The sequence below is a fragment of the Neopsephotus bourkii genome, unplaced genomic scaffold (assembly GCF_033783945.1).
Source record: "Neopsephotus bourkii isolate Nb327-2 ecotype Australia unplaced genomic scaffold, CSIRO-AGI_Nbou_v1 NB_1154, whole genome shotgun sequence".
Lineage (NCBI taxonomy): Eukaryota > Metazoa > Chordata > Aves > Psittaciformes > Psittacidae > Neopsephotus > Neopsephotus bourkii.
Genome location: NW_026901640.1, coordinates 787,372 through 809,518, shown reverse-complemented (window position 1 = coordinate 809,518; position 22,147 = coordinate 787,372). Strand labels below are relative to the sequence as shown.

The window sequence follows — 22,147 nt, the reverse complement described above, 5'->3', positions numbered from 1 at the left end:
TGGTTTGCTCTGAGGCTGTGCCTGGTGAGGAGCAGGACGGGCAGCACTGCTCCAGAGCCCGATTAAAACAGCGTGGTTAAAGCCCAACCAAGCCCCATCCATCACTGTTTGTCCTTCCTGGCCTGCCCTTGGGTCTAACTGAGGCCCTGTCCGTGATGATGCGCTGCTCCTGCACCAGGCAGAGCTGCCCCGTTCCCTGGGAGCCAACACCCCCGGTGCCGCAGCTCAGGGTGCTCGGGGCTGGCAGAGGAGCACGGGCCTGAACCACGAGATCTGGGATTTGAACTCAACCTGACCGCGGGTTTGCATTTAACACCCATAAACTGCTCCTGAAAGCCAGACCCGGCCTCCTGCCCCCTTCTGTCAGAGGGGAGGCACTGGTGGTGGTCCGGCTGTGCTGCTGCTGCTGCAGGAGCCCGGTGCTGCGATGGACACGCTGTGCGGAACACTGGGGTTTGTATTTGCTGCCAGCGGGGCCTGCGGTGGCTCCTGCAGCCGGCATCGGCGCGGCCGCTGCACGCGTGGGAGCCCTTGGGTGAATAAACCTTTGCTCTGGGTAACGCGAGCGGTGCCGAATCGTGGCTTCACCCCCCCCCCCCCATACCTGGAGCCAAACAAAACACAAGCCCATTTCCCCTGGGAGCCCCCAACCTCCGCCCTTCCCTCGGCCCAGTGAAGCAGCCACAGGAGGGTTCCACCATTTAGAACCATAGAATAGTTCGGGTTGGAAAGGACCTTAAGATCATCCAGTTCCAACCCCCTGCCATGGGCAGGGACACCTCACACTAAACCATGTCACCAAAGGCTCAGTCCAACCTGGCCTTGAACACTGCCAGGGATGGAGCATTCACAACCTCCCTGGGCAACCCATTCCAGTGCCTCACCACCCTCACAGCAAATTTCCTCCTTATATGCAATCTAAACTTCCCCTGTTTCAGTTTTAACCCATTACCCCTTGTCCTGTCACTACAGTCCCTAATGAAGAGTCCCTCCCCAGCATCCCTATAGGCCCCTTCAGATACTGAAGGGCTACTATGAGGTCTCCCCGCAGCCTTCTCCAGGCTGAACACCCCCAACTTTCCCAGCCTATCTCCATACGGGAGGTGATCCAGTCCCTGATCATCCTCGTGGCCTCCTCTGCACTTGTTCCAACAGTTCCATGTCCTTTTTATGTTGAGGACACCAGAACTGCACACAATACTCCAGGTGAGGTCTCACGAGAGCAGAGTAAAGGGGCAGGATCACCTCCATGACCTGCTGGTCACGCTCCTTTGGATGCAGCCCAGGATACGGTTGCTTTCTGGGCCCCCCCCCCCCGGGTGTTTTTCTGTCCCAGTTCAGGGGCCGGGGCCCTGCTCAGCTCCGCGGGTCCCAGCTCCCACCCAGACCCCGCCGAACACGAGCAGGGAGCCAGGAACTGCCGGGAAACCTCAGCCCCTGCGCGCCGGTACCGGGCGCTGTGTGCGCGGCAGCGCCCCCTCCTGGCCAGAGCATCCCTGCGGATGCGGAGCCCTCCGCGCAGGACTCGCCCGGTCCCTGCCGCACAGCCCCGAGCCCTTCGCTTCTCGCACACAACCAAAGCTCCCCCCCCCGCTCCTCCGGGAGCAGCCGGCGCTCACACCTCAGCCCAAGCAGAGCCCGTTCCTGGCCCTGGAACGCTCCGTTGCGTTCCGAACCTGAAGCTCAGCGGGGACCATCCCCTCGCCAGCCCAGCCGCACCTCGCTGGCCATTCAGCGCTCTGCCATCCCATAGAACACCCCAGCGCGGGCAGAGAGAGCAGGGTCATTCACAGAAGGCACCACAGAACAGCCACAACACAGCCCAGGCTACAGAGCACCCGACTGAAGCGAGCATCTTTTATTACACACCAATGCAGTAAATCAGAGCACAGAACTCAAATGTACCAAGTGCTTTTGACTCTTCCGAACCCTACTGCCCCGGGCTGTGTAACAACAACAATTCAGGTTCGAGTACCTGAAACACACAAAGCAGAACTGCAGCCACTGCGTCCTCAGGCACCCACATCTGGAGCAGGTATTGCCACTTGCGAACCATCACTTTATTATCTCATCTGCAAATATTGCTGCAGATGTAGCCAAGCGGCACAACCATCCAGTTACTTGCTTTAAAGGGTAAGGATAAACGTGCACAGGGAAAGAATCTGGTGCAACACCCTCACACAGATACAGTGTGGTTCAAGAAATGTTCCACCTGCAGCTCACACCGTAAAAAAACCTTGGAATTCCCTCATATTTACAGAAAACAGCAAATACAGACTGCAGACAGCATTACAAAAATAATTTGCATCTTCACGACTGAGAAAATCCATGAAGTCTCAGAATAAATAGCAAAAAAAGTTAAACTTCATGTTTTCCTTAAGGCTGAGGTTTAAAGCTCAAATCCTCCCATCACAGACATGTTCTATACACGTACGTATGTGTCACGCATGCACACACATACAGGAACATGCATGAGACAGAGGATTTGAGCCCTTGCGCTTTGAAAACAACCACCAACGTGCAAGGATCGGCTAAAACAGGAGGTGATTTGCTCCTGGGCTCCTGGGTTGCAAAGCTCCTGCCCCTCTCTTGGCTTCCGGTGGGAACACAGCCCCAAATATGTCTTCATGGTATCGCTTCTGGCTCTGCAGAAATGGAAGGAAAGCCAAGAGATGAATTCAGCGCTGCGCCCTGTGCAAGAGCTCAGTAGCCAAAAGCTCTTTTACATTCTGCGCCAGTGGCTTTTGTTTCTGCTGGTAAATGAACCTGTCTGACCCCCAGCACACGTGTGCTGCTGCAGGACAAGTTCTGGTAGCAAAAGGGTCCTAAAAAGCCGCAACCTCTCTGCTTTCCGTGACTGCTCAAACTCACTTTGCTCCACTGGCACAACACAGACTCAACCTCTTGCTGCTCTGGACCCAGCACAAAGCTGATGTCCAGGACCCAAAGAGAAACACATGGCAGATGTAAGAGAAGAGCATCAGGTGTCACTCTCACACCCTAACCAAACAGGAACGGTGTTTTACATCACAGAGGGTGGATAAGCTTTTTTCACCACGTAAAGCTTTTCTCCCTGTGCATGCTCATGGCAGCCCTCAAGTCTGGAGTGTGACTGAAGACTTCCATATCCCTCCCCGGAACACTGTGTCACTGGGAAGGCCACCTCGTGGGTCACAGCCTACCTTTAGCTGGAAGAAATACTCCTCTGCCTGCTGCTCGCTGAGCCTCAGGGCTTTGGTGAGCATCCTTTTCAGAGCCTGAGCAACGTCCTTGGCCATGCGCACGTCTCCACAGACATAGAGGTGCCCTTCCTCCTTATGCAAGAGGTTGCACACTTTGGTCCTCAACTTGCTTTGAAGAATGTCCTGAACGTAGACCTTGGAAACAGAAAAAGGACCAGAAAAGGTTTTCAATGGGGGCTGATACAGTGAGGTTTTAACTGCGCTGGCCCCGCTGCGTGCTGCACCACAGCACAGGACAGGAAAACAGCTTCACGCTGTCTGTACAAGCCCCAGATTTGGAGGCTGGGCCTGATTTAACTACAGCAGAGTGAGGCTCTTCTTTCTCAGACCCAGTTACAACTGCCAAGGGCACAGAGCAGAGGAGGCAGCCTTACTTTAGGTTGGCCAGGCTGTCTGGAGTAGGCTGTGTACACTTCTTTCAGGACTCCCTTCCTCTTCATTTCCTCAGTTTCTGCTTTGTAGAGGTGATCCATGTCTGGCTGCCGGCAGCCAAACAGCAACGTCATGTCACCCCCTTTGATCCCTGAAACCAACATTGGCAAGTTGCTTGTCTTTCCTGGTAAAGGCCCATTATCCCTTATGACTATCCCATAGCGGGCCCCGCTGCCACAGCAACTGGCTGTGTAGAGCTGTTCTGTTCTGCATCTGGAATGCTGTGTTCAGGTTTTAGGGTCTTGCAGGAGGACTGAACCTGCCCAAGCCCTTGGGGAGCTACATGGAATCACCTGCTGGAGCAGGCTCCACAAGTGGGCTGACTGGGCAGGCCTCTCCATGTTTTGAGTGCCTGGGGCAGTCACTGAACACAGAGCAGTTGCAAGGACGCAGGAGCTGCTCCTCAGAATGGTCCCAATGGGACAGAGGAGCTGTTTGAGGGCGGGGTTCAGGCAGGGCTCTGGGGCAGTGTCTCTGGGTGCCCCTCTGCAGAGGTTTCATTTGGAGGGTGAGGGATGTCTCCCGCTCCAGGCGGGTTCGGGCCTCCCCCTTGTGGCAATCCGCATCAGTACCTCTCTTCTCCAAGTCGTGGAGACGCTGCAGCCAGAAGCTCCTGTAGGGAGCAATCCCCGTTCCTGAGGCGATCAGGAGGCACGGCCTGCTTGGCTCCTTCGGGAGATGGAATTCGTTAGCACTAAAATGCAAAACCACGTTAATGGTGTCATTAGTTGATGATGGGAGCTCAGTGGCTGTGTCCTGGCTGACCTTCAGCAGCACAGTCTGATTGTACTCAACCTAAGACAAGGTAAAGGATCCCATCGCCAGGAGATGGGGCATTCCCTCTCCTCACACTCAGATAATTCCAACCTGCACCCACGACTCCCTTGAGAACCACCTGCACCCAGTGAAAACCCACTGAAGAAGCTGCCCCAAGAACCACTGTGTTCTGTTTCTTTCTGTTTCTCTGTCGGATGCTCACCTGCGTACAAAGCACGGAACCAGTTCACTGAGAGCTATCGTGTTCAGCCACGTGCTGCAAACCCCATGGTGCAAAGGCCCTTGTCCATCTGCTCAGAGCAAGGGAAAACACCTGTCAGTTCTAAAGCTCTCTCTTCTAAAAAGACACATTTTACACCTAAAATTATGGTTTTAAGTAAGTAATATAAATAGTAAGTAATATCTAGTAATGACTTATAAAACAAAGATATGCTGATGATGATGCCCATCCTGACACAGCATGAACATCTGCACTGCAGTACGCTGTGCTGTATGTATCCCAATACAAACTTGTTGCTACCGGTATGCTTCATGCCATATGGCAGCCACAGTTAATTCCTGAACCTCCATGCAGCCTCACCATCATTTAATTCAGAGAGAAGTGAAACCAGATGTCCTCACCTCTCGTCCTGTAGTTCACAACCGCAACTGTCAGATGAATCTCTCTGGCTGTCACGTCACGGGAGGAGCTGACAGAATAGTACCTGGGTTTCAGGAGTGGCAGCTGAGTCAGCAGGAAAGCTGTTGAGACCTCAGCAGAGGGAAACTCCTCCAGCACCTCCAGGATGTTCGGGCTGTTGTAAAACTTCCATTTATTGTATTCCTCTGGGCTCTAAAAGCCAAAAGCCACCATGACAACGTTAGCAGGTCATTCACACCGGCATCAGGAGAGCGGGGATATCTGAAGTGTCATTTATATATAAGATTTCTGCCTTATGTTCAATGAAATGTGCAGGCGAATCAACAGAGTTCTCAAAACTTTGCCTAAAGTGATACTGGGGTTTCCTGCGGAGCTGTTTCAGTTTTGAACACGGAGGTACAGAACACCTGCCATGCCCTCCAGCTCATTCAGTGCGGATATAGAGACTGAACCTGTTTCTCAGCCCCCTGCTAGCGGGCGTCCACAACACTCTATGGGCCCAGGCCCTGATACCTCCTGAGCCCCACTGAGCCCAGCAGGAGAAGCAAGCCCTTACACACCAGTGGTTCCCAGGCTGGTTACTCCACGTGACATCCCCCTTACTGCATGGTACCAAATCCGCTGACAAAAACACCCCTGCAGCCCCTCCACCTGCCAGCTGTGAGCTGCTCTAGTGGCACATCACCAGGAGCCACCAGGGGAAGCACGAGACATGGGCAGGCAACACAACCCACCCAGAGCCCCACAGGAAATGCCACATCTGAAGACATCTCGATTCCTATGCCCAAGTGAGCCACAAGACCAGCCCTTCTCTCTGGGGCTGGCTTTACAGGCACACAGAACACATAACAGAGGCATAAAATGGGGCACCATCACTACAAAACTCCTTAAGCTTCTGCTGCCCAGTGGAAGGGCATCAGACGGCCCAGTGCCCTGTCTCCTAATGTAAATGTAGCCCTAACACTTACCTGACACAAAACCTCCAGCCTCTGTTTGTCTCCTTCTGCTGTTACCAGCTGGGAGAGCTTCTTGAGCAGCTGCTGGGAGGGTGGAGTGGTGATGTCCAGCAGGAACGTCAGCGCCTCGGGCAGTGTGCAGGCTGGAAGCCTCTGGTCCCTTGTCCAGCAGCCACCTGGGAACCAGGGAAACAAAAGAACACTTCTCAGTTCCCACGGCATTTGACAGCTGCAGAGCTTTACAGAACTCAGTGTCCTTCACTTCAGATGAGGCTGCAGCAGGTCTGGACCACAGGGCCCTTCTGAAGAGGTGTTAATGTGAGGCTGCAGACTTTTGTAAGGGGAGGCTCTGGTGCAGAGGACTGCTTGATAACAAAGCACCACTTCAAATTAAGTTTTCCATCTGAACAAATCATCTTTCTGGGTGTCAGAATCCTAGGATTTAGCAGATTGCTCCTACTAAGATGGAAAGTTGGTCACGACATGCAAATCTATTTCAGGACTCTGATACAAAGCAACAATGAGCAAACTCTGTTTAATTGCAGTGGCCAATTCGGTGACTGAATTACATTGTCAACCCAGGATAACTCTGCAAACACTGGTGCAGCTACCATGGGCTGCCAGAGTATGCAAAATCAGATTTGAGAACTGTAAGAGTAACTAAAAGCTTCCACAAAAACCTACTGAAACTTAAGAAAAGGATAATACAGAAAATTCAGTCTATAAAACTTCTCAGAATTGTAGAGAAACCTGTCCAACATCCTCTGCTATCTGATCTGCAGAGAACCAACCTACCATTGGTGCAGGTTTCAAGTCTGACAGTCTGGTCAGCTGGAGGAGCATCCTTGACGTGTGCAATGAGGCCATGGACTAATTCTGGCTGGTTGCCTGGGAAAATCCCGATGTGCTCTCCAGGCAGGTAGTGCACTTCCTGATCAGCCTCACAGGAAAGCTTGACTAGAATGGTAACACGGCTGGGTAGAGAGGAAAGAGACCAGACCCAGCTCGGTTACGTCGACAGGATTTCCCTTGAGTTGCACAGAACAGGAATAAATCTGAGGTGGCAGCTGGCAAGAGCTTACTTGTGCTCAGCCCCAAACCAGCAGACCAGCTCAGTGCTTCGTGTTCAGTAGAGAGCAAAGGGCTGTATCACAAAGTGTTTTATTCCCCTGCATTCATAGACTCTAATGGGAAGCCAGCTCTTATTTAAGCCAGGATTAAGACTGTATGTATGACTGTGGACTTGTGATAATGATTTACTTCTAATGATCGTTTGAAACTTGTATGTATTTCTTAATAACTGCAGGAGAAGATGTCTATAACCAGACATTTCAGACGTTTAAGACTGCAGTAAAACGTAGTATGGCAATATTCAAAAGGATAAGGCACCACACCTGGATTTTAAACTTTGAAGATTCTGTCTGAACTTCAGCTTCATGGGAATGATATCCTTGCTGTGAATGCTTGCAAGTGCTGTTGAGAAAAGAGGATATGGACATGACTCATGGGAATTTTGTGATAAGGTTTGTTTAAAATGTCTTCAAACTACGTGCAGAAAAGACCTGAACCATGCTCGCCCTAGAATTAGTCACCTATGTGTCCTGTGTGTGTGATGCCTTCCCTGACTAAAAGTAGTTCATCTCAGCTTTTGTTCTTCTGGGGCTGTCAAATGTATCCTAGTTCTGGTGTTCTGATGGAAAAGATCATGATTAATGCAATGGAAACCAATGTCTTTTTTTCTCTGACCACTGCACTTCATTACCCCTAGCAGGACCAATGTCACTATATAAACCTTTCCAGTTCAGACCTGTCTGAAGCAAAATGGACAGAGAAGGCAAGACGTGGGAGGTAATACCTTTAGCCAAGACCATGGGTTGAGAGTCATGCACTATCCTGTAATTCTTAGGATCCCAGCTTTCATCAGAGGTATAAATCTCAGGCAACTGAATACTGGCTTTGCCCCGGATGTTGAAAATGTCACAGGCAGTCTAGAACAAAGGAAAAGAATGCTATTCATAAGGACAATATAAAAAAATCTTAGTGCTGTATTGAGAATTCAGTGCTGATTTTATTGATTCTATTGAGTTTAGTGACGTGACAGGGATTCAGAAAGGTTCCACTTCTAGACCAGCATAGCCAAAACCCAATCTACTCCCAAACCTCCTGATGTTTGAGGCTACCACCCTTGTTCATCCTCAACATTCCACCATCCCAAAGGAACTTTATGTGTATATTAAAAAAAATAAAGAGGAAAGGGGCCCAGTTCCCTCTTCAACTTGGGCAAGCAGTATAAAAAGGGGAGTTCAAAACTCAAATATAAATCCAGTTGTTTGTTTTCCTTCATTCCCCCCCATTTTTATGGAGGCCAGTGAATACTGAAGTAAAAGGAATGAATGAACAAACTAAAATATGAGCTATTTATGTGGTCACCTTGAATGCACTGACTGCCCATGAGCGAAAGGCTTCTTCTTGCCCACCGAGTTCATCTCCTTCACCTATTGGAGTAAGCTGAGAAGCCCCGAGTTGGGCCAGTTTTTGGTCAATGGTATGAGCAAAGGCACAGAACTCCGGGTACATGCTGGAGCCCAAACCAAACACAGCGTATCTGCAGGAGGAGATAAAAGAAAGACCACTGTGTTACGCTAAATGAAATGCAGCAGGACTCAATCACATGCAAATCAAACAACAAAGTGTTCTACCTGATCTTTTTTCTCAGTGATTTCAGGGTGAGCAAGGAGTTCTTCAAAGTCTGTATGAAAATCCATAAAAAACTTCAGGTTAGAAAAATACTCTGATTTAAAATAGAACTGAGACCCTGATCTATATCTTTCTTAAGTACATGGGGCAAAAGAAAGGGTTGTCTTTGGTCTTACTATTTGAGTTGAGCCCCATACATACTTCTGAGGTGAATATTACCTTTCCATTATTTGGAGAATCTCCATTGCCAAAAGTGCTGGTAACCACTAACAGAAGTGTTTCTTTTTCCAGGTCACGAATGTTGTACTCATCCATGCACAGAATCTGGAAGGTACAAAACTCATGAGAAACTGCTGGCAGACATAAGAACCAGCATTAGATATCCCTGGTTGTCAGATGACCACTGACCACGTTTACAAGGTGCTACGTTAAATGAATACAAAATCAAAGTCCTGATCCAACTTGTATTTACTGCATATTCAAAACATAGGTTTAGGCTTGCAGAAGCTGATGAAACCATCCAAACATCTTCCTCCGTTTAGTGTGGATGATTAAGGCTTTCTCACCTTGGTGTTGAAGGCACAGCTGAACAAGCTGCACAGACTGTTGGCGAGTGTTTCAGATTTCCCAGTCTCTGTTGCATAGATTACAGTGACCTGGGTCCTGGTTGCCATCGTTCGTTGCATGAGTGAAGATGCAAAGAGGACAGCCCTGGGGGAAAAATAATCACACACAATTCTTAATATAAACAGTAATTCAAATTTATTCACAACCAAGCCAGGAAAGACTGAACTTGAGCATGGTTTTCCTTGGAAGATTGTTCAGAAGCACTAGGGATAGCCCTGAGTAAGAATCTTAGATACTAATATTACCTAATCATGGGAGGTAAGTCTAGTACTCAACAATTCAAGTGGTCCCCATTGTAATTATTAACATTAAAAAACCCAACCAAGGTGAAACAGAAACATGACAAGAACTGGAGAGTTGGACAAAATGAGGATTCTTATTTGAACAACTTACTTGGCCAAGATGCTAAACTTGATTTCCTTTTTCTTTGGCCTCCGGGTCTCATCATGCCAGACATGTGTTTTCCACGCATCCACCTTTAAAAACAGGAAAAAGTTGAGCTTCAGGTAAGAAATGTGGAACAATAAAATCATGATTTGTATTTATGAATCTCTCTGGTGAGCTTTCATTAACCAGGGCTTTTCATTTGGATTTCTGAATGAAATATTATTGTATCTGCACTGCTGAAGTTGTCCACTAGAATCATCTTTTTCTGGCTAATGTGTACCTGGTAGTAATAGAAGGGAGTGAGGACATAGTTCAGCATCTCCTGATGGAAGACAGGAGTTATGCTCCCTGATATGGGAGGTACGATCCACACCCAATCAGCTGGGCAGCCTCCTCGTGCACGGTACTCATTCTGCATGTACTTCATGAAGGACTCAGCAGCTGAGTGGTGATCCATGATGGTCACATTCTGCTTCTAGAATTGCAAAAAGACAGACATACATTAAGAATCCTTCTGCCCTTCTTCCTGACGTACTGCTTTTGCTTTGGTTACTATTTAAAGGACTATATTCAGTGCTGGGAAATAATTCCTATCAGCAACTATGATACAGATACAGATGGACCTTTGATTAAGGACTCTTAGCCCCTCCCTCTTTTTTATAACATCATCATTTTACCTCTCCAGCACTGGAGCACATGCTGGAAAGCCTTGGATTCATTTTTACCCATCTTTCATATTGTTATGATACGTTAAATAAACTGTAACGGTAAATAAAAGATACTCATCCAATACTTTACATAGATTCTGAGACTTGTATTAAAAGGATAAGCAATCTTGCCCTTAACTTCCTTTTCTTTTTCTCTCCTTTCTGCCTTCACCTGAGATTGTTTTCTGTCAACAACAGGAAATACAGATTCCTCTGCTTTCTCAGGTGTAAATCAAGAATAACTCCTTTGGAATCATTTGATAACCCCCCTTGAGCATGGTCCACTGGCACTGTGTTTGTATAAAGCTGTTATAAGTGAGAGGAAAAACAGGCAGCCGATAGTTAGTGTCTCTCCAGATACCTCACTCATTCACTTACTTGGAAGCTGTAAAGCACAGCCACATTTATCTCTACAACAGCTCGGTCTTTCCATAGTGATGAAAGTTTGTTTGTTTCCAGCCCCATTCTCCTCCCTACCTCCTACATGTGAAAAAGAGAGAGAAAAGAGAACAGCAAAATCATTATGTGGGACTTAGACCTCATGATTTCTCCACCTCAACACACTAATATGCAGGAAAATGTATTGCAGAAGGGGGAAGAGATAACTTGAATTACGGAGTTTGGTAAAGCAGTGAGTGATTTTCTCCTGCACTAAACAGGTTAAAAAGTGGCAGTTTCTGGTTATAAGCCATCATTTTTAATTTGCACTGGTGAAGTGACCAAGACCTGCACTTACCCACCAGGAATGCCATGTCAACAGCAGACTGGAACTGACAGAAATACACCTCTGAGAAACGTATGGTCAGAGTCCAGAAGTCCTGAACCAGCAGGACTCAGGGTACAATCAGGGAAGACTTCCCTTTGGACACCATTTTCTGTACTTTTTACAGCAGCAGTTTCACCATTCTATCCAGCTGTTTGGAACAGACACTGTCAGGACACTGTAAACCAGCCACACAATCTGGCAATGTTGATCTTGGCAGGAGTTCAACATGTCCCACAGTAGCCAGGGTGTTGTGTTAGGTTAGTGCTGAAGTGTGTGATGCAAACACAGCACCTGACCCAGCAGAGACTGACGGTGTCTCTTTTCAGAAGCCATCACCCCCCAAGTGTGATCACAAACCAGCACGTCCCCCTTCAGGTTACCTTCAGGATGTTGTACCGCTGCACATCACAGAAGTCCCGCACTCCAATCTCTGAGCCCATGTACCAGCCATTGAAAGGACACGCAGTGAACTCCAGGCCTCCCACCTCCAGCAGCATGTTGGCAACAGCAGGCAGCGCATACCACTTCAGATCTAGCTCCTTAAACCATTCATACCTGTTGAACAAGCATTTTGATCACTTTATGTGTTTTTTCCCCCTTTAGGCAATACCCAGAAAAGTCCAGGTTGATAAAGAGCAGTAACTCTAGGAGAAATGACCTGTGAAGCACAGTCTGCAAAAGCTCAGAGCAGTTTCCCTTTACAGTGTGGTAACTGGGTCTCTCAGGACTATTTACCATCATTTCATCCTAACAAAGAACTCATAAAATGACTGATAACCTGCCAAGGTGAGGCAGAAATGCAATTATCTAAATCTTGCTGCTTACTTTGGATGCTCCATTGGAACTTCGAGGACAATTTCTGGCGGGATCTCAAATATTTCTGGGTCTTGGCCGTTTGCTTGCAGAACAAGGGGAACTACATCAAAGCGGCCGTATTTCGGCTTCCACCCAAGCTCAATGCACAGCTGTAAATAAAGAAAGTACATTTTGGGGGTTTTTAGGTTGGTCGCTCCCCCCAGATTTGAAGACAAAAGGATGTTAACATTTAAAGGGTAGCTCTAAAAGCTGCTGAGGTAAATTCTAAGTGGTAAAGGTTATCTTTCTCATTCAAACAATGTTGAGGCATGTTGTTCTAGTACTAACTGTGTCCCTGACTTAAGGGGGGCATTAGCTCACCCTGTTCTGCGGTGAAGGGGAGTATTCTTGTAACAGGATTGCAGGAAATTATTGCTTCAGCCTGTACCTAAAACCTGTGGGCAGAACATGCCATTCACTTCTCACCACCACATTTCCCTCCCCTCTGCATAAACCTGCAAGGAAAAAGCATAAAAGCCAGATGGGTTGGACAGAGGGAAAGCAGCTGGGGCTCTGTATGTACCTGTGTGAACTCCACGCTGGCAGGGTCTCCGATGACAGACCCATCCGGCATCTGATACCCAGCGTAGCGGATGAGCTGGCTGTTCCAAACACGGAAATCGTGCTTCCCATCAGTCCTCTGGGGGAAGACAGTGATGGCTGATCTGCCCAGGGAAACAATCAAACCCCTTACAGCACAGCAGCACACCAAACACATTCTACTTACTAAGAAAGTGTTACCAACAGCAATTATTTTATATTTCTGAAATATCAGTAGCAATAGAATCATTCCTCTTCTCTACCCACTGCTCTCAGTCTTCAAATCATCCCTTTCCTCCAGGAATTACAAAAGGCTTTGCAACATGAGCCATGAAAGTTACAGATTTTCAAGCTGTTTGATGGTACAAGAGAGGAACATGCAGCACCAGGAGGAGAACAGCAGAAACAAGTTGTCAAAATATTCAGATAGACCATTCCAGGTCTTAGGTGGAGTTTTGAATCCAGAACTGGATGTGAATTCTGTTGTTTAAAATGAAATTGAAGAGATGTACCTTATATTTCCATTGTTGGTGGCATACTGAATATGGCGACAGAGATGTTCAAACATTTCCTTTGCTGTTTTACAATCACGTGCATCAAATACCTACATGTTTCCAAAAGAAACACAGAGAAAAAAAGTGATTTGGAAACAGTAATGTAAGCTTAGTATTCTCCTTATGCATTTAAGGAAAGATTAACAAAAGAAGTGAAGTGAAAAATCAGTGTTTCTCAGTTTAATTGCAGCTCCACAAGTATCTCATGGTATGTACAGGAGGGAGCAGTGCCTCAGCTGAAGCAACTGGCATATTTCACCAATACATGCACATGACTGCAGCACATCACAACTAGACACATGATGTCCAGACTCCTCAGTTACCTGTAGATTGGACCACTGGATCCTCCCAATGCACCTAGGTGCGTTCCTCCAGGCCTGTTTGGCAGCAAAGACCAGTTCCTCCTTAGTCAGATGGTAGGTTCCTGTTGATTCTATCTCTTTGGTCACTGTTTCCAGTCGGGCCAGGTGCTCATCTATTTTTGGCTTTCTGGATAGGAAACAGACACAAAAAGACACAATGAGAACTTCATTACTTAGATCTGATCTGAATTGCAGACACTCTCCTTGAGTTCTGGGTCAGGAAAAGCACAGGCACTGCAGAAGGCATAAAGCTTTTGAGTATCCTTTTGCATGAGATGACTTTTACTGACATCACTGATTTTCTCTGCCAGAATGCAGGTAAACTTCTGGGGAGGGCATTGGCACTGGCGTAGGTTGAGATATGATTGCTATCAAAAAGCAGGAGTTTTCTAGCTAAAGGGATGAGTTGACGGCATAGACTGACTGAGGACTGCTGAGAACTGTTCCTGGCTTCAGAATTTAGGAACTGCCCTTACTGAGGGCAAACAACAGAGCTCACTAGTCTAATGATGTAATTTACACAGTATTTAAGCAGCCTCACCCTCCTTTCACCCCGCAGCACATACATGGATTGATCAGAAGCTGCTCTGTGTAAGTTTTAAGTTTAAATTGGGGTTTTCTAGATTAGATTGGAAAAGAAAATTGTCAAATGACAAGCAAATGAACAGTGGAGAACAGGCTGGCTCCAGCCAAAGTGGGATTAGAGTGACTGTCCTCTCAAAGTTCTATTATTTTCACAGGGACACAGGTCTTCTGAGCAAGGTAAGTAGGATTTTCATTCCTAAAGGGAAGTGCTGATTAATTCCTTTGTCAGTGAAACCAACTCTAAAATTCTTTAGCTTGATAACAGAGAATGAAGTCAAAATATTAGGAAATATTTATCACAGCACAGACAAAAATCGTTTTGTTGGCTCACAGACACAATGAAAACAGCCTGCACTGTCTGAGAGCTTCACATTTGCAACAAGATGAAAGATCAAGGGCAAGCATGTAAGATAGTGTAAATCAGTGTGATCAAATAGCCATGAGCAGAAATACAGCAATGTGCAAATGTAATAGGCTGGCAAGTGAGTACAGCCTGTGTGTAAGACAGGGACTTTCAGAAAGATCCACATGGAAGAAAGCTTTGTAGAAGGAGTTCAAAGTGTCTAAAGAAGCAGCTATTATGTGGCTGAGCCCCTTTGAAAGTTCAATAATGTTTTCTAATAGTTTGAGCAAACACTGAATTGTCACTTGAAAACTTATCATGTGAAATGGCACCGCAAACTCTTGGACCTCAATCTGATATTCCAGCTCTTCCTGCAACAAAATGTCTCTGCACCATGCCCATTTTTGCCAGAACAAGCCTCTTCTGAAGCTAGAGTGCACCTCTCAGCATGCTCAGCAAGCTTATGCTGATGACAGCACAGAGCAAGGTTGAGAAGCAAGAGACTGGCCTTCCAGTCTTTGGTTAAAGCCTTGAGAGTCAAACAGAACAAAAGAACACAAAGATACTTGGAACAGCACAAATGAAAAACATTATGCACATATTTCACATCCAGGTCTGATCTGAGTAGGAGCTAATCCCAACAACATCCAGTGTTAAGGAAACACTGACATTCTCTAAGAGTCCTGACCAAGCTGCTTATTACAAGTGAACTATAATGTAACACACTGAGAAGGGAGAGGGCTGAGGAATGCACGGTGCAGAGTTCATTCCTGTATTCCCAAGGCTGCAGATTGGCAGATAGAACATATGAAGTGCAGTAATAGTTTTATTTCGCTTTCCTAATAGTCCTTATCTATATTTTGAATGGATGCTATGGAACAGGACAGTCACCTATAGCACCTATGAGGAAACCCAGCACTCCTAGAGTCTCACAGACTGGTGAGTAGGGAGAGGAGTTTATATGAAAACTGAAGGTAAAGCTGCCTTACTCTTTAAATGAATTGTAGCACTGCTTGATGAAGTCTGTTGCCTGAGGTAAGAGCTCTGCTGGTGGAACTGGCTCATCTCGAGTACCTCTCACCAGGCCCTTTGGGGTCATGAGTGCCCCTTGGCAGGCTTTGGTCTGGCAGTTGATAACCTGAAACCCAAGAAAACATCAAAACCCAAGGCTGCACTCTGTATCTTGTCAAGGTTATGAAAAGTCCCTGTTCAGGTCTCCAGATCTTACCTCCTTTGCTGTCAGGTGCAGTGTGTCAAGAAAGCTGGAGCCATTTTCCAAGTTTCTTACTTTTACATGTCTTGGACATCTTGATACTTGCTTTGAAGCTTTGATACCCTTTTGGGAGGGGTTCTGGACAGAGAAAAGATAAAAACACATTCTATCTTCAGACCTACTGAATACCTTACAGCTGCATTTTAAATTTGCCATTTTAAACTCACTTTAAATCTGCCACTGCAAACACCTTTATTATTTCAATAAGGCCTCTTAATAGTCACAGTCTCACGAGAACAGTGAACCAGACAATTTTAGAGAAAGGTTGGGTTTTCAAAGGTGAATAAGGAGCCAGGCACTCCAGTCCCCACTGGGTCACCTCCTTCCCTTAAGTCTTACCAAAGCTCCTTTATCTGCAGACAAGATCTTACTCGCATCCAAATATCTCACAGCAGTCCTAACCTCATGTAACTACAGTCAGTACTCACAGGAGAACTGAGAAGCTTTGAGCAGTAAGCATAACCTGTCTGAACTGTTATTATCAAATAATGCTAGAAACAGACCTCTCTGCCATCAGTGGCCTTCGCTGAAGTTACAGGTGGCATCTCTACCCACTTCTTGCTCAGATCATACAATTTGGCATCATCATTTTCTAAGCTTTAAAAGAGAGAAAGACAATTCAGTATAATGCAGTGTACCAGTTTTTGTTAGTTTTACCCCCAGCATCAGTAGAGGATGCTCAGAGCTGCCGCTGAAAGACGCACTGAGTCAATCAGCCAACCAAGCAGCATGAGGGGTGGAGTGGACTAGAAGTCAGTAGTAAAGCTATGATAACCCTTTTCAGATCACTATGTGGAAAGAAAAACAACAGATATGGCCTGGAATGGTAAAGGTTGAGTATCCTTGCTGTAAGTTAAACAAAGGACATCTGTACAATTATGATCTGGCCAAAAAATACTCAGAGGAATTAAACAAAGAGGCTGAAATCTTTGGAAAATGTGTGAAAAGAGCAGCTAGGTCCAATCTCCAGCCCATTAAGCAAATAACATAGTTTGATATTAATTTCCTTTTGTTTCTGCATTAAGCCTTACTTTCTGAACTCCTGCTTTTTAATTTGGGTAGGAAATGGGCAGAGAAAGAACAATATGCAATAGAAAACTGAAATAAGTAACAGCCTGAGAACTGAGAGATTTAACATGAATGTGCCACTTATTTTATTCAGTGTTGTGTGAAAACAGTATAAACACCAACTGAATTAAAGCATTAATAACCACTTTGCTAACTTTTACAGCAGACACATGCCTCCTAAGTCCTAGCATACGTGAAACCTTCATAATACACCAAATAAATCTAGAGCTATGAAAGAGAAAGGAAGATGATTTATTTCCTCAATGACTGCATAACTTAGACACACAAGCTTAAAGTACCTGACCAAGTCATCACCACCCAGCAGCTCCCAGGGACAACTGTTCTTTGGTTAATATTATTGCGTTGGGAACACAGTACAGGGCTCTGCAGAACCCATGACACCTAACATCTTCCTTTGCCAAATGGAAGAGAAACTGAAACAGTTAAAAGACAGTAAGAGATCTTACCCGTGGCTCTTCCCATCCACGTTATTATTGATGTCCTTCTCTGGAGGAGACTGGCTCTTAGCAGCACGAGGTCTGAATGCAAACTGCCATGGGCACAGCATTGTGTATGCTTTGTTTATGGTTTTAGTTCAGTGCTGAAATTTTGTTTTGTGGGATGTGGAAACACTTCTGAGGGGGAAAAAACCCAACAAGGTCAGCTTTTATCTAAGAAGGCAACTCTTTAAAACTGCTCAAACCCACCCGCCTAACGGACCTCATGTGGTTAATATCCTGTTTTTAAAACGAAACCTGCTTGACTCAGAGGAGTGATGCTGAAGCTGTCAGTTCTCTTTGTAATGCTGCAGCCACACCTCCTTCTGAAATACTGCAAGAGAATTTCAACTGTCCCACAGCTGATGAACCAGCAAACACCAGTGTCTGAGAAAACCACTCATGGGCTTTGCTTGTATGAAAAACATGCCTTGACACTTGACACTTTCTTTTGTAAGTTCTGTGTTTTTCAGAAGCTTGCTAAGGGTTATTAAACCTTCTGTAAATTCACACCACTATACAATAGGAAAAGGGATGTAAATTGTTGCTGTTATTCACACAGGTCTGTAATTCAGTCAAAAGGTTTTGCAATGTATTGATTCTCCAGTGACTAATGGAGCTCTGAGATTCTGTATTTTGTAAGATGTATACATGTATTTAAATAATATAAAGCATTTATCTAAGAATATAAGAAGGTTAATGCTATTCATTTTAACATACATTTTCTGATAGCTTCTCATCCTACAATGGATTCTTGAACTAGGGAAGGTGTGACAGAAGAAAAGGAGCAGACTAGTTCAAGCCAGGTAAAGCAAAATCAGCCCCAGCAGGTTCATAGCACAAATCAAAACCTGACATTTCCAAACACTTAAAGAAAGAAAATACACATTGCCATGTATATACAAATATACATTGTCTGTTACTCCAAGTAAAAGAAACAGTGTGCAATGAGCAGTTCTCTACCCTTACAAAATAGGAACAAATCTAAATTCCTGTTCTGCAATAAAATGCTGCAGTGTGCCTATACATTTCTGTAAAACACAGGGAAAGAGAAGGAAAAAACAGGGAGAGAGAGAGAGAAAGAAAAAGGAAAGACTGAATGAGAGAAAGAAAAATCAATAGAAAAAATGATAAGAAAAAATTAAAAGTAAAAATAATAAGAGGAAAAATAAAAATCATAACAAAATATACAGAAGAGAAAGAAAACCAAAGATGAAGACTCTCATTTTCCATGCATTTCTAAGCATTCGGAGTAAAAACTTGTTCTTCCTGTTCTCCACCACATAGTCCTTTAAATAACATTTACAACATTACCTGTTACATGCACAAACCTTCAAATCAGCAGAAAGGGAGATAAAGTTTCCAGAGCAGCAAAACAGCTGGAAATAGAGCAGGAAACGGATTCCAACACTGCACTCCTAATACAGAAAAGGAAACAAAAAAAGACAATTTGCCACATAACTAGTCCACTTGTGAGCTGCAGCACACGAGTGGCAAACCCAGCACTGGGGACTCAGTGCTGTCCTACCGTGCTTTGTGAGGGACTTCTCCAGCCCTGCCACGAGATTGTCTTCGCTGTCCAAGTTCCTTTCCTTTAATCTCCCAGGCTCTGTATCTCTCCTGTGAGGCAAATGCATTTTATACTTGAGGACCATGTATGCAAAACAGCAGAGTGAGGCTACACACGGGTAGTGGACAGAAGGGGAATCCCAAAGTGTCCTGCATTTCCTTTAGAGCCCAAGGGGCGTGTGGCTGCTGCCCTATTACAAAACATGCATGATGGGAGGAGGGAGAGCAGCCACCGGTGTTTGGTGTTGGGAGCATCTCCTCCCTCTGGCTCAGTGTGCTGTAACCTTTATCTCTACGTGTGCTCTGTGACAAGGACGCTGTATCACACTGAGCAGCTTTTGCATCCTGACAGGCAATGTTAAAATAGGGAAAAACAAAGGAATCTTCGAAGCACTGTTACAGATTTCATCACTGGACAGCTGTTCTCCTGCACATCAAACTCACAGCTGTAGAAAGAGAGTGAGCAACTTCAAGAGTAACTTTACAGAACCACAGAGCTTTAGGTTACGGGCTAGTAAAGCATTCAAACATTATATGTATACATTATAACTGATTCTATTAGAATCGATTGATTAGGACTAAGGACAGGTATTTTAAACTTTACATAACATTCCTTATTTTCGATCACACATCTTTCTCAATAGAGTATTTTCCTCTCCAAAACTCCCTGTTCTTTTTGTTGCTGCCTGAGGTTTGTCCCTTTGTGCTTTTCCAACGTACTGGAAAAACTTGAAGGAAACTGAAACTCCTTGAAGTCTAAACTATTCAAACCACGCTGTGTGTGTGAATGCCAGAAGGACGGCTAGATGATGGAGACAGGGTTATGTAGCTGACTGACAATTTCAGACAGCACGAGGACACTCACGCATTACAAAACCAGGTTTCTCCCTGCAGTCTGAAAGCCACAGGCAGCCCTGGAGCCAGGGCTGGCACAGAGTGCTGCCAGGCAACTGTGGACTCCAAAGTGGTGTGGTGTGGCAGGACACCCCCAAGGATACCTGATATTGCTCATGGATGTTATGTATGAGTTCTTTAAGAAAGCTGTTATCACATTACAGACAATTCTTAAGTCCGCTGACTAATACAAGGTCAAAATCCTCACAATGACTAGAAAAAGGTTTACAGGTGCTGATCAAAAGATCTACAGAAATAAGCTATAAAGCTTCAAGAGAAACAAGGAAATGCACACAAAACGCTCATTTGTCATATTTTCAGTGGACAAGCTTGGGCAAGGCATTTTCTTCTTTCTGTGTCTAGTCTGTCTGTTTAAAAATTCAGTGCTTGTATAAAGCCCTCCTAGAGGTAAAATCAGGTTATGGGTACACGTGTTCAGGCATGAATACACTGTATACATCCCACCCAGGGTTGCTCCAGATGAATCTCTTGAAAAATAGACCTGAGTTTTCTGTAGTTCGAGCCTTCACCTGCTTGTGTCAGCCCATGCTCTGCAGTCACTGCTCATGAACGTTCTCACTCTGATCTGTTTTATCTTCACATGATGCCCTTCCTCACACTGGAATTAATCTATCACTTGACATCCCTTGTTTAAAATACTCCAGACATCTCATCAGTGGGCAGGAATAATGTGTGACCCAATGCCATGCCACAAACTTTTACCTTGCTTCTGACCCATGACAGCTCTTCCCAAATCACACAGACAGTTGTAATTGCTTGAGTGTGGGTACAACCCCACGTGTCTCAAGGGTCAAACTGAAAGTGCTTGAGCTGAAAGCAAAATTCAGAGTTCAAAGAACAAAGTTACACTCTTCTTTGTATCTGTGGTTTTGTCAGGTTATAAAGATTCTATTTGCATCTTTCCCTTTCTTACTAGATCTGAACTCTTATTTCTACAGAACAGGAGGAATCTTAACATCTAGTACTCTAAAAATAATGTATCTTAGAAATTTAAGTGAATTATATTATATTATATCCAATAGTTTCTAAGCTTTTATTATTCAGCCTCTTTATTTCCCTGTGCTTGGAGACTGCTGAAATCAAGGAAAGGCTCTGTAGGGACTAGATATGAAAAATCACATTTGGAATGACCAGAGGAGAAACATCTTTCCACATGGGAATTGCTCAAAGGATTGGCTGAGGTACAGGCATTCAGAGAACTGCTTCATCACTCCGGTTTTCCAAGCAGGACCCGCTTTTTACTCACCAAAATCAATACAAAAACTCCCTCTGTATAACACCCCCAAGAGAGCACAATTAATTCCTCAGGTGGAGCCAGAGATTACCTAAACACTGACTGTCCACTCCTTCTACAAACACGCTGCGCTGCTCAGAAAGTTCTTCCCACAGAACCCCAATCCCACACCTATTTCCTATTTATGCACAGCCACTTCTGCCTCTGCCATAGCAAAATGCAAGAACTAGCTGCTTTTCTTGCATTAACTTTGATGAAAGAGGTGCCCTTTTGGAGCAGAATGTCTGACCTATTCGATGGCATTCTGACCACGCTGTCATTTTGACTTAAATTGTGTTTTGCTTCTGAGAATGTGATGCTCTGTAGCCTCAATGATAAGCTTTCTGCCATCTCATTAAAAGCAAGTCACATTCTTTGACTGCAATATTCTGCATCAGCTCAAGAAGTTCTATCCTTAAAAACATTTAGAAAACAACTCTGTTCGTAGGGTTGCTCCCTAAGAACAGGACACCTTGAGCCTTCAAAGAACTATTACACTGAGGCAAAGCTGATGATAACAAGGGCTAGATCTTCCTGACTTGATGGAACCCTAAAGAGAGGATGCTCAGTTGTCCCACACCTCATAAATGACAAGTGATTTTTTTTCTAGCTCCCTTTTCTTATCCAATTCAACTATTTTCTATGTGAGGAGTCTCCAAGATGATTTTTCAGAGACATCACATATGCCATCACAAATTCAAAACAGAACCTTGCAGGCACCTAAAAGCACTTGACAACTTCCAAGATTCACGAAGACGCCCCATGCTCCTCGGGTGATAGGGATGAAGCACTCTGTATTTACAAACTGATGCCTCTGCTCCTTGTGCATTTCCTTTTCCTGCGGAAACCTACTCTGCTTCCTGCTCTAGCCCATTTGAGTAACTTCCCTGGCTGGACAGGATATTTGGTCCTTAAAGTACCAGTAACACAGAATCACTATAAAAGGATTGGGAAGGACCCCATAGAGCACTCGCTCCATCACCCTGCCCATCAGGAAGGTCACCTGGAAGGAAGATATTTTTGAGCTACCAGAAAACAATTCCAACACAGTAGGAGGGGCAGGAGCTGCCCAGTAACCTGGG

At 45.4% G+C, this 22,147-nt stretch overlaps 1 protein-coding gene across 6 annotated transcripts in view; it reads right to left on the bottom strand.

The window, feature by feature from the left end:
- Window positions 1-18,728, bottom strand: part of NOS2 (nitric oxide synthase 2) — a 75,596-nt gene extending 56,868 nt beyond the window's left edge. For 3 of the 6 annotated variants that reach the window (XM_061363302.1, XM_061363301.1, XM_061363300.1), the window contains exons 1-25: window positions 17,279-17,419; window positions 16,247-16,340; window positions 15,699-15,821; window positions 15,460-15,608; window positions 13,504-13,669; window positions 13,139-13,230; window positions 12,610-12,751; window positions 12,057-12,196; window positions 11,612-11,786; window positions 10,844-10,945; window positions 10,039-10,233; window positions 9,765-9,847; window positions 9,311-9,455; window positions 8,964-9,068; window positions 8,747-8,796; window positions 8,478-8,652; window positions 7,903-8,035; window positions 7,442-7,520; window positions 6,843-7,021; window positions 6,060-6,223; window positions 5,073-5,283; window positions 4,654-4,741; window positions 4,247-4,368; window positions 3,617-3,765; window positions 3,183-3,377 (exon numbers count right to left, since the gene is read on the bottom strand). In XM_061363302.1, the coding sequence (XP_061219286.1) occupies window positions 3,183-3,377; window positions 3,617-3,765; window positions 4,247-4,368; window positions 4,654-4,741; window positions 5,073-5,283; window positions 6,060-6,223; window positions 6,843-7,021; window positions 7,442-7,520; window positions 7,903-8,035; window positions 8,478-8,652; window positions 8,747-8,796; window positions 8,964-9,068; window positions 9,311-9,455; window positions 9,765-9,847; window positions 10,039-10,233; window positions 10,844-10,945; window positions 11,612-11,786; window positions 12,057-12,196; window positions 12,610-12,751; window positions 13,139-13,230; window positions 13,504-13,669; window positions 15,460-15,608; window positions 15,699-15,821; window positions 16,247-16,340; window positions 17,279-17,379 (3,357 nt within the window). In that variant the 5' untranslated portion in view covers window positions 17,380-17,419. Of the gene's footprint in view, window positions 1-2,270; window positions 2,646-3,182; window positions 3,378-3,616; window positions 3,766-4,246; window positions 4,369-4,653; window positions 4,742-5,072; window positions 5,284-6,059; window positions 6,224-6,842; window positions 7,022-7,441; window positions 7,521-7,902; window positions 8,036-8,477; window positions 8,653-8,746; window positions 8,797-8,963; window positions 9,069-9,310; window positions 9,456-9,764; window positions 9,848-10,038; window positions 10,234-10,843; window positions 10,946-11,611; window positions 11,787-12,056; window positions 12,197-12,609; window positions 12,752-13,138; window positions 13,231-13,503; window positions 13,670-14,910; window positions 15,046-15,459; window positions 15,609-15,698; window positions 15,822-16,246; window positions 16,532-17,278; window positions 17,444-18,639 lie in introns of those variants that run through there. The other 3 variants (XM_061363299.1, XM_061363303.1, XM_061363304.1) reach the window with 3 other exon arrangements.
- Between the last annotated feature and the right edge of the window lie 3,419 nt (window positions 18,729-22,147).